This window comes from Amblyomma americanum, chromosome 2 (assembly GCF_052857255.1).
Source record: "Amblyomma americanum isolate KBUSLIRL-KWMA chromosome 2, ASM5285725v1, whole genome shotgun sequence".
In the NCBI taxonomy this organism is placed as follows: Eukaryota; Metazoa; Arthropoda; class Arachnida; order Ixodida; family Ixodidae; genus Amblyomma; species Amblyomma americanum.
The window spans coordinates 55,831,771-55,846,333 of NC_135498.1; the positions used below are offsets into that span (position 1 = coordinate 55,831,771).

At 44.8% G+C, this 14,563-nt stretch overlaps 1 protein-coding gene across 1 annotated transcript in view; it reads right to left on the reverse strand.

Annotated features, from left to right (window-relative positions):
* The window catches only part of LOC144121282 (uncharacterized), a 31,258-nt gene extending 26,354 nt beyond the window's left edge, over positions 1-4,904 (reverse strand). Inside the window, exons 1-2 of the mRNA XM_077654400.1 lie at positions 4,166-4,904; positions 362-440 (exon numbers count right to left, since the gene is read on the reverse strand). Coding sequence (XP_077510526.1) covers positions 362-440; positions 4,166-4,576 — 490 coding nt within the window. The 5' untranslated portion in view covers positions 4,577-4,904. The remainder of the gene's footprint in view (positions 1-361; positions 441-4,165) is intronic.
* Between the last annotated feature and the right edge of the window lie 9,659 nt (positions 4,905-14,563).

Genomic DNA, 14,563 nt, shown 5'->3' on the forward strand with positions numbered 1-14,563 from the left:
GTATATGCGATAATATTAATCTGTAAATATTGTACAGAGTCCAAAAATATCGAAATAGGCGTTTTTCGACACATGGCTGTGATACTGATATGCAGATGTGATGGCATTTCTTTCCTTTCTGGCACAGCCAGCGCACTGCTCCGTGTACTGTACTGTACTTGTGACCCTTCAAATTCTATAAGCATGAAGTATGTTCTCTCTCCGACCGTATTTTTTTATTACTGACGAGTCTCCTTGTACAGGTTTCTAATGCGATAACCTTGTTCTACCATATGTCTTTGCCCTCATCTCATATTTACCAAGGTTTTGCACAGCGCTTTCATTACTTCTCGCTGTTTAACGCATCTGCTTAATACGTCACCAGGTTTCCCAGGGTGTCCTTGCTCGCCAGGACCGCAGTACTCCTTTGAAGTGAAGCAGAATTCTTCCAGAACTGGCACCTGAATCGCGCAATGACAGAGAGAAAGCCATCTCAGAAGAAAAAAAAATAGGTAAAGTAATTTGCCAAAGGAGCAAATATGGTGAGAATTTTCGTAACAGGCAATGAGAGGGGCAATTTCATCTCAGGAAAGAAGAGAGATTAACAAAGTTGCCAAAGGGACAAATACCTTGAAGAATTTTCTTGTTTACTCGCCTATTTTAGCACTATCGGTAAATTGTTACTTCAGCGTGTGAGCAATAGCTATGGAGAGCAGACTGGTGGATATTCTGTAATTGGAACAACTTACCTGTCAGCGTAAAACCCGCACCATCTATTTCATTATTTCAGCATCTTATCAGATCTCTTCCTTCCTATTCCCACTGCTCATATTTTATTCACTCTGTAGACGTCAATGATGTATCATATTTAATTTCCTTTTGTGCTGTTCGTACGGCTTTATCGGCGCTGAATTAATGTTAAAATGTTCCTTAATACGTTGATATCCTATATTTATTGCAGTAGTTTACGTTGATATCTTTTCTCATAACTTTTCTCGTCAGTTCTGTTTGTAACATCTTCCGATTTATTCATTGCTTTTTCTTGCTTTCAGGAGGTCTTGGAACGATATTCGCCTCAGCAATTTCAGCATGCAGTCCACGCATACCTAGCAATTCTGTACAAAAGCGTTTTTGAGCGGGAAACCATTAATGAACGCAATTTTTTCATACACTGAAAGCTTTCACTATAAAAACTAATATATCTGCAGATCATCCGACCGCAGTCCTGTAGTTTTTTTTTCTATTCATTTTTTTTTGCTATCGTCAAAAGCGTTCCCCATTCGTTTTCTATGGCAGTCTCTACTGTTCGATACGACCCATGGAAACAACCTCATATGTTTGCATCGCACACTTGAGGGAAGCTATAAAATGTCGCAGTCAGGAAGTGCTTCCATTATCCAAAGCCGGAGTTGGCAATGAGTCCTCCTCGTTGCGTAACAAAGCTCACCGCATATCCCGCAGCGGTTGTGACGCGTGAAGTGTGACGTTATCGGCAGGCTGACAAAGAAAGAAGGGCAGGGGATAGTGGAAAGGGGTTTGACCGCCAAGTCCATTGGGTTCTTGGATTGCGGCGAGCTCCACGCGTTTGGTGAGTTAGGTTAGCCGAGATCAATTGCAACTTCGGCCAGTGGATTATGGAAGCGACCTCTGTTTAGTAGACCTACATGTACAACAATTAAGGTTATCTTTGCATATTTTCATTTTTTAGTTTATTTATTTCATACTGCAGATCATGTTACAGATCCAAGCAGAACAAATACATATTAGATGTTACAGATACAAGGGCAACCAGTAACAATAAAAATAAAAATAAAAATAAAAAAGGCGTGCAGAATGACAATGCACTGACATTCATCGTGTCGGTGAATTCCATACGCTGATGGTATGTGGGAAAAAGGAAAATTTTGAAGTGTTAATTCTAGCAAAGTAAGAACTAAGTGATCGAGATGATGGTGGCGTGTGATGCGTGTAGCTAAAAATGATAAGTAGGGTGCATGGTCAAGCGCCAATTTGTTATTTATGAGCAAGGAAAGAAATTCTCGTCGAATATTTTTCTCCTTGCCTCAAGAGGTTGGATACATTTTGATTTCATTAGCTCAGACGGAGAATCAAACGGTGAAAATTTAGAATAAATAAATCTTACGGATTTCTTTGGATTCCTTCAAGTTTCTTAATATTGGTATGAGTATAAGGATCTCACACCATGCATGCATATTCGTGCTTAGGCCTGATTAGTGAGTTATACGCGAGCGGTTTAACCTGAACGGCGGCTTTGGAAAGTGTATTTCTCAAAAACATAGTTTGCGAAATGCAGACGAGCAGATATTTTCCAGATGTGAATTCCCGGGCAGATTGTTAGTTAATGTTACACCTAAGTATTTAACGCTGGAAACTTCATGTAGTGGTGTTTTTCCAAGATGATACCTGTGGCCAAAAATATTTTGTTTACGTGTCACACGAAGGCAGTTTGTTTTTTCTTTGTTTAAGGCCATTTCCCATTGCTGGAAACATGCAAGGATGTTAGTTAGATAGGTATTTAGGTCAATCTGGTGATTAAAACATGTAATGTCTCGGTACAGCAAGCAATCATCCGCAAACAAACGAATCTCTACGCCCGGAACAGTTGTGTCGACGATGTCATTAATATACAGCAAAAATAATAAAGGTTCAAGTACACTCCCCTGAGGCACTCCAGAAGTTACTGCAAGAGCGTCCGATTCCTCTCCATCAATTGAGACATACTGCTTACGTACGGTTAGTTAAATAGTCTGAAATCCAGGTAACTAATATCTCAGGTAGGCCAATAGATTTAAGCTTTAGAATTAATTTATCATGAGGGACTTTGTCAAAAGCCTTGCTAAAATCTAAGAATATTAGGTCAACTTGGCTATTGCTGTCTAAGGTCAATGCAAGCGAGTGATATCCTTTACGAAAACCATGCTTAAATTTGGATAAAATGGAGTTTCGATTTAGGAATTCATTTATGCGACCAGCAATAACGTGTTCAATTAATTTACAGCAAGATGAAATAAGGAAGGATGGGCGGTAATTTGATAGCATTAAACGATCCCCTTTCTTAGATACAGGGGCGATTCGAGCGGTCTTCCAGTCATGCCAGTATTCCAGTCATATTAATGTTTTGACCTCTAGCTACGGGACATAAAGGCTGCTCAGTAGTAAAAAAAAATGACAATGAATATTGCGTTATTGCTCAAGTTTTAGTGACATCATTTGTTCAGTTACATTTTTCTTTAGACAAAAATAATAACACTCGGAGAATGGAATTTGTGGAAATATGACGGCACTTTCTTTTGTCTCCAAAAATTTTGCAACGACTACAAAAAATATACGATAAAAATAAAGCATTCAGAGCACAGTTTAACCAAAGACTCATCGTCGGTTCAAGCAGTAGACTGCCGATAGACTCCAACACGTAAGAAACATTTTGTTTCTTCTTCTAAAGAATACCGTGGGTACAGCTCGCTGACCAACTAATGTAACTGCTTTTGCTCTGTATGTAAGGTCTTTCCTTCTGTCCGCATAATCTGCTCAAAATTTGTGTAGCTTCCCTTCCGACCAAGAGCACGTATATTATCAAAGGACCAGCACTGAGCTACAGTTTCGCTAAGCATTATATGATTGTTGAGCAGTCTATTCAGGAATGATATACGCTTCCATGTGCCGATATTACATGTGTGACAATAAGTGAAACGCTCCCAGACTTGCTCGGCAAAGCAGCCACTTCGAAGAGTAGTTCCTTTTCAAATCACAAGAGGACGAACGTTGAGTCTATAGTCGGATAAGGCAAACGACTGAACCGCCATTCAGAGTGTGCCTTCGTGTTCGCCTGCGAGGAATACACCGGATTTACTATGCGCACATAGCAGGTGAAACGACAGAATACGTTTTCCGTTGCTCTTATGCATTTAAGCACTTACTATTCATCTCTCAGGGACCGCTTCGGTATTAAAGCAAAGGTCATCCGGGCATTCTCAATTCTGCAATGTTTCCACGCTTTTTTTTTCATTTTGCTTGTCAGTATTACAAGCACTTGTCATCATTTCTGCTCGAAGTTGTTTTTTTTTTGTGTGTGTGTGTGTCTGCGTTGCTCTTCCCGCCTGCCTTGCTCGGCACTAAATTTCTAGAACAAATATACAAACAATAAAACAATGAGCGGATGACTGACCGGTATCCTAGCGTAGGAGCTGACCAGCATGGTGTTGCCGTCGGGACTGTTCATGTCGTTGCGGGGAAAGAACTCCACGTTGGGTGTAGCGGCCGCCTTGGACGACATCCTCGCGTACACGGGCTCCTCGGATGCTCGGGTCGGCCGCTGGGCCGCCGCGGTCGGGCTGCGCCTGGCTCGTGGCCCGGAACTACCGACATCGCCACGGGAGCCTGCGGACACGTGGACAGCGGCGGGAGAAGGATCTGGCACCGGAACACATGTTTCGCTCCGTTGGCCGCTGCAGGACGAGTCCCTAGTGAGGGTCAGGTACAGGTTCGTCGCCGTCAAGGCGTACAACACCGCCATAAACAGATACACGGCCTCGAACGACCTGAAGGTCGAGGTCGCGTCGGTACTGTTCTTCATCATGTACGGTCGTCCGTTTCCGAGTGGCGCCTCCGCTTCGTAAGGTTCTTCGTCTGTAAAACCTGCTTGATAAACTCACTAGAACAGCGCACCTCCGGTGCTCCTAACGGTCCCGAGTCCGGCCTGGAGCCATCCTGACTGTTGTCGTGGCCAAACTATTAGGACCACACGCCGCGGTAGCTTTTTCGTCCCAAGCAAATCGGGCCTCTGGCAAGAGAGTTCCGTATCCGGTAGCTCTTCGACTGCAAGAGATGCGCGCCCCCGTATTCGAGGAATGCTTACAGCGAGAAGCGAGCGAGCGGCGTCCGAGTCAGGGGACGTCTGCGCTTCTGCTCCGTGCTCTGATTGCGGGCTGGCACGCTGGAGAGTATCAACACTTGAAACCTGATGCTGTAACCACGCGGAGGGGTGCGTGCGATAGATGGACTGCGTGGCGTCTTCTGCTGAATGTACCTCTATTCCCCCCTTCTCTCTCACCCCCCTCACCCCCCCCCGCCCCCCTGACGCACTTTCTTTTTACTGCTCGTTGAGGCGTTTTTCTTTCCGGGTATTTTTCTTCTTACTTGATTTCATTTCGTGTCCGCCGTCTTAGCCTCCTGATAGTAAGGTCAGTCTCTTCTCGTCGCGTGTCAGATAGGCATATTGCACTTCGCACTCTGTTCTAGTTATGTGCTCTTGGCTCATTACTCGAGCAAAGGAGAAAATCCCACTGCCGTGCAGCACGTAACGACGGCATAAAATTTTCTGTACTTGTACATTTGAGTACTTCGAATTGAGTAAGGAGCAAAGCAAAGAAGCATTCGAGTAGCGCATAGTCCTGAAAGCGCTGTTAGGCTCCCAACACACGTTTTCTTTCTTCCCGGACAACGGCAGCTGTGTTTCGCCATGTACATTTTTCGTTCATTTCAAAGAGGACAGATAAGATTTGTTTTATCAGTAAAATTTAATTTTTAAGGATAATTTTTATAGCGAGCCTTTGATTGCTGGACTCGAACATGGTGCAACCGGTCGAAGCATGGTGTTTAAAGAAATGAAAAACGTATCATAAGTGCGCAAATAAAACGGACATTGGAGGATTAAATGTGCCCAATGTGTGTCAGGAAACACTGAGGAGCTTCCAGTGATATGAGAAGACGAGGGTAAGGAGAATGAGTGGTTTGTTGTGACAAACATATGAAGAACGCCAACAGTCACCGGAACCAAGGAATGCATAGCGGAATGCTTCTGTGCTTTTTTACTTGCAGTGTTGATCAACTAGAAATAATAGTGCATTCATTTTATGGCTGGAAGATAATTTCTTTAGAGCTACGTATACGTCAGTAACAGTGGGTCGTAACTTAAGGGTACCAAAAAAAAATTACAGATGATTACGACGGTTGGCAATGCCAAGTTCCATTAAAGTAAGTGGGTGGGCGAACGGGCGGTTCGGTGGGTTGGCGCTTCTGGAGAATGGAGGTGGGCGGCGAGAGTCGATGGATCGAGGGAGGCAGCCCCCTAGCTAGGGAGCTGCCTAAAATCGCCTGAAAGAAAAATAAGGGAACGGAACACAAGAATGACGTCAAGAAAGGTCGCACTTCCTCCAACGCACTTGTATTGCATGCCCAAATGATGCAGCACTCCATTGACTGGGAGAACGCCACAATCTTGGACACGAAGAAACCTTTATCTTCACGATTACTTCTCGAATCATTTTACATACAGACGACCAAGAATGCTATCAACAGGACGAGAGGGAATCTCCCCGATATCTACGCCCACTCACTGTGCAGTCAAGTCCGCTTATAAGTAGCGGTCCATTCCGCCCATCCTCATTGTGAACAAGGGACCCGTACGTGTCTCGAAACGTCATGTGTTAAATATTTTTTTTCTTTGGCGAGTGTATGTTTCTTGTGCTTCCAACGAGGAACGACTACTGCATAAGTCGTGGGAGTGTAAATAGACGACAATTACAAGTTGAGAATATGAGCAGCTGTGGTCTTAGAGAACGTCGATGGTCAGGTGACGGCAGCTACGTCTCGAGGAAGGCCCTTCCAGTCTTCAGCTGTCGTTCAGGGGAAGAATGGATCGAGAAACGGAGCTGTTCCAGTAAATTATCAAGCTATTCTGAAGGGCATACGCGGGAGATCAGAATAGTCGTTTGGAGTCCGAATGTGAGGCCCGCCTAAGTGTGAGTGTGAGTATGAGGGGGAGGTCTACTGCTTTTAGTCCTTCGACGTTAGGAGCATCATTTGTAGCTCACGTTATTCCAGGCCAGCGGAATAGTAAATTGAAGCGAGATAGTAGCATGAACAGATGTGACGTGAAAGAAGAGAAGCGAAGAAAATGATAAGGTGAACAAAAAATGAGTTTATTTGAGGAGCAGGTGTCTGAATGGGCTTACCCTTTTATAGTCGGATACAGCTTAAATCTGCAGTGACGCTCTGCTAACATTCAGAATCATAACACCGAATTCCTGCACAGCACAAAAGTACGCTGTGAAGCCCAGTCATTGTTGTTGTTGTTGTTGTTGTTGTTGTTGTTGTTGTTGTTGTTGTTGTTGTTGTTGTTGTTGTTGTTGTTGTTGTTGTTGTTGTTGTTGTTGTTGTTGTTGTTGTTGTTGTTGTTGTTGTTGTTGTTGTTGTTGTTGTTGTTGTTGTTGTTGTTGTCAAAAGCTGATTATTTTTTTACTCTGCTGATTTGTCGCCAGCGGCGTAACACAGGACGCCGCGGATCGTGACGCATTCTTATCAACTGCTTTTTTTTTTCTTAAGCTGTATCCTACTTTAGTGAAAAACACAGGGTATTCGGAATATAAAATGTGACGACGACGGCAAAGCTCCGTTTGACCAAGCGGTCTCGTTTTCTTAAAGGTGGCAGAGGAGCGAAAAATATGTTTTTTATTCATTCCCAGTCTTGCTCTCGTTTCGTTTTGAGTAAGAGAGCCAGCTTATTCCGGTTAATATTTTCACTTTTGTAATATTTACTTCTTTTCAGTGGTTCAAATTACCATACTAACGGAGAATAGACACAAATTACAGAAGCTGGTTTTTCGAAGCGCGCTGAAGGAGAACAAAAAACGGCTTTGTGGCTACTGAAGACTTAGTAACGCCACCTCGCAGCATACTTTCAAAGCCAATTGTTTCGGCCTGTGTGGCGCCAAACTAGATGGCGCTGAACTAGCACTGCTTCTTAAGGAAAATTAAAATGTAAGAACAGGGTTAGTACTGTTTATAGAGTCGAGACAGCCCTTAAACAATTACTACCATCTACTGGTGCAACGTAAGCAAAACGACAGAGTTAAACCAGCCTAATCACAGAAACTTTCTGACCACCAATACAAGTGGCGGACATGCAACAAGCAAGAGAAATAGTAACATAATCCCCAACAAAAGACTGGTGCTATGACGAACTCATTTGCTTCAGCACCAAAGGAATACAGGGAAAGGCAAAACACGAGAGCCATTGCAAAGGCAGAAAAAAAAACACGAAGCTGGTGGAATCTGGAAATTAAACAGGCAAATGAATTCGGGCGATGGGCGTCAAAGCAGCTCAGAGTGGCCTGAAGGGCCGTATTGGGACAGGAAGAGGTAAACAGGAAATGCTATGGCAAATGTTGGCGGTAGTTAAGTCGGAAGGATCTGATCGCATGTCTTGAGTCATCGCGCATCTTGAGGCTGTGGACCCCGTGTATTCTTCCTCTGTGTATGTACGTACGTGATACATATATAATCAGTGTTTTTCAAAGTCCGATATGCATCGCAGAGAATTTTTTTCGTAAATTCGGTACCGCGGGTACGGTTGCCTGCTTCCATTCACTATTGGTTGTTGCGGAGGAGTATGTACTGGTAAGTGAGTATTTCACCGCTGCATATCATTCATTTTGTTCATACAAATTTCATCAAAAGCTATGCAGCACAGGCGTCACGCTTACCAAAAATTTCACTCCCCTATTCCCCCTCCTTTCCCGCATCACACCAAGACCGACGTCCATCTGGTGCCGTTCATTAACAGTACTCTATCAACACAGGGACGTGAAGTTCCGCGCGCAGAGACCTGCATTTGTCTCGGGGTGTGTATTGATGAAGGAAGGTAATATTTAAATATCCATGGCAGAACACATCAAGACGAAAGGAAAGAGGAGCACAAAGAGGTACGGTACAGTAGACATGAAGTAATACAAGCACTGTGGAAAGGTGTATTTGTTCTGGGGCTGAAATTTGAGAACGCGCTGTTGTAGTTGAAATCAGATCTGCAATAAAAACTGGAGATTAACCAGAGAAAGCCTGAAGGTACGGCTCTGTGTGCTTATGGGCAGACAACAAACGAAGCTGTACAGGGAGATATGGGTTGGTCGTCCTTTGAAGCCTGGGAAGCAGAGAAATATGTCGTTTGCGGAGAGGCTACACGAAAAATGGATGAGAAGAGGCGGGCAGTCAAAGTCCTCAGATACTCGCACAGTATAAACGAGGACACGCGTGGGAGGGAAATGACGCTTACGACAGGGTACAGGGTAGACAGGAAATAACAGGGAAAAGGAGTAAGTTCCCGGAAGCCCTGGCAACCGAGACTGCTCACTGGAGACAAAAAAATGGAAACAAAACAATCACTGAGTGAAATAGAGCCGAAACAATGAAATCAGGAAGGAAACGCTCTAATTCCAGACAGAGCGCCTTCCTTTCTGAAGCGTGATATCAGGTTGTCTTAGAACGTGGCAACATAGAAGTACGCGTGGACTGGAGACAATATTTCTGTAGCGTGCTTGAGCATTTGTCGAACTCATGTCCAGCTTGCTCAGGGAAAAATAATGAAAATGGAAAAATTGTAAGACCCTGTTATGGAAATATTGTTTATTTTATTGTTATGAAATATCGCTTACACATACCGAGGAATCTAGTGACACTAGATTGTCGACATACGCAGTGAATCCTGAGTGAGTGTGCAGTTGATATCCAAATCTACCTATATTCGGAGTGTTAAGCTCCTGCTGTCGCTTATTTCTAGGCAGTATTCTTGATAACATTAAGAAGACGAATTCTCTGCCTTCTTTACCACTTCAGAGTTCTAAGAATTGGCTTTCTTTTTACGCCTCTTGGTGATTATTTAGACTTGGGTGGTTGTCTCGCAGGCTCCTTAGAGACATGTTGATCTCTTTTCGTGCTACTTAAGCATCATGGAAAAATTTGAACCATACAAAAATGGTCTATAGACTTCTAATAGACTCTGTTGCCTTCCTATAGATATTCCTTTTTGTCTATTCATAGTCTATAGACTGTCTATAGGCAAAAGTCTACTAAAAGTGTATGGCCATAAATCTATAGATTGTCTATAGACTATCTATAGGAATTTTATTGCTTATAAACTATTCTCGAGAGCTTGTTTACAGAAAGTCTTTAGACTTTATAGACAAAAGTCTGTGGACAGTGTCTAAAAAAATTTAAGGGTAATCCTTAGCTTTGTGTGCACGCGGCCGCGCAAAGCACGTAAATTCCTCTTGCCTTCCACTTTGTCCAGATAAGCAGACGTCTTATCGATTCGAGCCAGCATTGAAAAGAGGAAGTCGGTGGGATGAGGTTGGCAACAGCTCACAATAGCGACAGTTCCCGGTATGTGATATTACAAAGGGTGCTATAGTCTTCCGTATCGCATCAAATGTCACGGCTCTACATGTGTGCCCCCTTTTATCACGATTATGCGTCAACATTATTTGGCAAAGTTCGGGCCAGCACGTAGCCTTGGAGCTGCCTCTCACTTTGTAGAGGCAAACGCCTGTTTTATCAGTCCGAATTATCGCCGGAAAGAAGGAGGAAGTCGAGTCGATTAGGTCGTCACCGCTTAACAAAGAGCCGTGCCTTAATGTGAGGACAGCAAGAGTCATTCTCCTAGGTGCATCATAGCTATCACAACTCTGCAGCCGGATAAATTTCGGTTACAATTATGTCACCCTTGTTTGTTCATTACTTCACCAGCGCGAAGCTTTGAAGGTTCTCCTCGTTTCATTCAGATAAGCTCGTGTCTTATCGGTCCGAGTTGTCACCGTAAACGGCAAATCAAGGTGATGAGGTAGTCAGAAGCCTAGAAAAGATCTGTGTCGAAATGGGAGGTCACAAAAAGAGCTGGTCTCCTAGGCAGATATGACAGTAATTGAACTGCTATGAAATTTCTGTAATTTAGTTACTTTCCTGGGTAATTCGTAACGTAATGATATCTTTTTTTCTGGTATGTCAACTTAATAATGTAATCAATCACTTGGCGACAATAACTCTGCAGTAAAAGTAAACCTTTACTTGCGAAATTACTTTCATTAAAATGCTCTCCTACACTTAGGGTCAGCCAAAGTTTGTTTACTCATGCACCAAACCGGGCGCAGCAACGAAGCCCGGCAAGAAGTGCCTACAACTGTGCCTCCGAGACAGCCGGTATTTTCTGTTGACGCCTCGCTGCCCGCGGGTATTGGATGGGTAGGCGGGAGTTATTGGGATTCACAAAGGTAGCGTGATCGGAGTAGGAGTAGGAAAGAGAAGGCCAGTGACGGGGTTACGCATAGGAAAACAGGGAAGTACTTCATGCAGGGGATTTACATCTCGTTAAAATCGAGACGAGGGGGTCGGAGACCGAGAAGACAGCCTACCTCCTCCCACCGTCGCACACTCTAGCATGCTAACTCAGCGTTGCTGTTCGTGAGTGGGAGGGGGATGGTAAAGTTGGGAGAGGAGGTGGATTTCTTCGAACCCGACAGCTCGCACTAAGCACAGCAAGATATTGCAGCCCACGGAAGATCACCTCGAAGTGGACCCATATCTCACTTCCCTGTGTAACCGTCGACATGCTGTAATACGCCGATGGAAAAAGCAAAAATTCGCCGCCACATCCAGTCCCTAAGTCAGGAAGCCCTAGACTACGCGGCACAACTCTGCGCCTATAACTTGATGGCTCTATGCTAAGAAGCTGGACATTCGACTGACACTAGTAAAGCATGGGCCCTCCTTCGCTCACTTCTGGGCCAGTCGAATACTCCTCACACTTTGGACACACTTCTGTTACATCAGAACGTCGTACCACTAACTCTGGCGGTAGATGTTGTTACCCACTCCTAGCCTACCGCCTCTATACAGTCCTTCCCAACTCGCCTCCTTCCCCTTTGTTTACTGCCTCTCACACAGATCAACCGTCTATTATATCAGAATTAAAATCTGCGATCTTTATCCTACCCGTCGCGGTGGCTCAGTAGTTAGGGCGCTCGACTACTGATCCTGAGTTCCCGGGTTCGAACCCGACCGCGGCGGCTGCGTTTTAAATGGAGGAAAAACGGTAAAGCGCCCGTGTACTGCGCGATGTCAGTGCACGATAAAGATCCCCAGGTAGTCGAAATTATTCCGGAGCCCTCCACTACGGCACCTCCTTCTTCCCTTCTTCTTTCACTCCCTCCCTTTTCCCTTCCCTTACGGCGCGGTTCAGGTGTCCAACTATATATGAGACAGATACTGCGCCATTTCCTTTCCCTAAAAACCAATTATTAATTATTATTAATCTTTATCCTCCGCCGAGCGGTCACCCCTGGTGAAGACGAGATAACTAACAAGGTGCTCACTAACTTACCTGAAAACTCTTTCCAATGTCTCCCATAAATTACAAACCCTGCTTGGTTAACAGGCATGCTCCCGCTTTCGTGGAAATTAGCGGCGATCATACCACTTTCAAAGTCTGGTAAGCCACCCACCAATCTCCTCGATTGAGGAGATTTACGGGCGACTTACCAGACTTGATGATGTTCTGCGTAGACAAGCTGATGGCGCATGGACCTCACTCGTTTGCTTTAGGTGCAAGAGCTCTGCCCAAGAAACGGGCGGAAATATGCAAGGCGAGAACATTACCAAAACCAGCACGTCAGGTAAGCAAGGCCCAAGGATTTTTTTTAATTTACCGCGGTGATTCGCATAAAAAAATCGAGAAAATTTGGCAGTGATTATAGCTTGGGTGCTAACCGATAAAGCTGGGCCCTTTCGTGTTTTTCATGCTCATAAATATTATTAAACATATGCACCATTAAATGAACATAGATTTCTAATCATATGTGTACAGGTGAAAAGCGAGAGCAGTAATGGTGGAACCACCGATAACTAGCCCAGCAGTTTACTCTATTGAGAGCAATAAGGTCGCCTTTTCCCGCGCGCTGTCCTCTCGGAGCAGTTAACCGCGCCTTGTACCCTCAGTTCGCATGAAAGGCATGTAATGAATGTAAGGCCGCTGTGATAACATGATTTTCTTTCAATTCTAGTCCATTCTTCTCATCCGTCTGTCTATTTGATTCCAGTGACAGCTGGGGCACTGGGCAATCGAAGTCGATAAATAAACAAAGCGTATGTACTTCGGATGATATCATTATATCGCTCCCCACTCCAAGTCCGTGGATAAGAAACCACCTTATATCTCCGCACACACATGTCGTAACAAGGCCTGCATTTACGGAGACAGTCGTGCAGAAAAATCTTCGCGCTTGAAAAGTGCCAGCTAGTCACGTGTGCTTGGCGGCGCTTTTTTTTTAACATATAGCGCCTCGTATTCACACAGGCCATTCAATTAATTTTTTTTTTCAGAAATGTAGGCTGGGTGCCTCATAAAAACCGTGCCTTCATGGTTCTGAAAGCGTTTCACTGCAACACCAAAACCTCTGCTCGCGTGCTCTCTCTCTGTAATAATAATAATAATAATTGGTTTTTGGGGGAAAGGAAATGGCGCAGTATCTGTCTCATATATCGTTGGACACTTGAACCGCGCCGTAAGGGAAGGGATAAAGGAGGGAGTGAAAGAAGAAAGGAAGAGAAAGGTGCCGTAGTGGAGGGCTCCGGAATAATTTCGACCACCTGGGGATCTTTAACGTGCACTGACATCGCACAGCACACGGGCGCCTTAGCGTTTTTCCTCCATAAAAACGCAGCCGCCGCGGTCGGGTTCGAACCCGGGAACTCCGGATCAGTAGTCGAGCGCCCTAACCACTGAGTCACCGCTGCGGCACCAGAAAAACCACGCAGTGGCACTCAGCGGCTTTTCTGTCTCGTTACCTAGCAGGCGTCCCCGAGAAAACAGCGCTCACGAGAAAACATTTCGCAGCAAAATTCTAACAACGCCTGAATGTGCCGGCGAACCACACAGTCCACGAACCAAACGACAAGGCTATGCGCGCCGATCCTTCTTAGACTAGCAGTAGTACTAATGCATCTTTATTCACGGTGCCTGAGCAGCTCGGCATCCATTTCATAAAAATCGCTTATAGGTTTATGCCCCGGCTAAGTTTAGCACCTCGGTACTTAAAATGTGATTGTACGGCAGATTATTAACCACTTCAGTTTTTGTCAATGACGTGCAGTCAGCTTCGCGGGTGTGTGTCGTCTCTAGTGCGAGGCGTATGGGAACGACGAGTTGTGCCGCTCGACGGCACAGCCGGACGGCGTGAAGTCTGGGTTCGCGTCGGTTATCGCGCTGGTTATCCGCAGACAAAACAAAGCGGACACTTTCGCTTCCCCCAAAGGTGTTGACCTGATAGCGGTGATTACGTACAGCTGCCACATTCCACTCACTAAGAAGGCCTACTCCAGGGCCTATTGACATTACTCACGTGGTCAGAAGCTAGTCAGGGTATCCTTGAGTCTTGACATCACTGAGTTTGTATAGTGCGTGCGTAAATAGGAGGAATATAGCCGGTTGTTTCACCTCGTTGATAACAATTTAGAAAATGTCAATTAGGTGTTCAATGTAACGAGGCGTGGCGAATTAATCGGCGTGATATGAGGCAATCGGGGAATCGACGTTCCGGAATGGGGTTAGAGACACTGCTCAAAAATAAACGAAAGCTATAAATTGTGACGTAACGACGGCAGATAAAACGAACTGCTTTCTTCGGCACAGATTTGATTCTCTTTGTCTGTTTGCTCATAGGGATTCCATACAATGCAGCCATACTCGATAGGCAGTCGCATGAGTGTTGTGTAATCTAATGGCGCATTCCACTGGCAG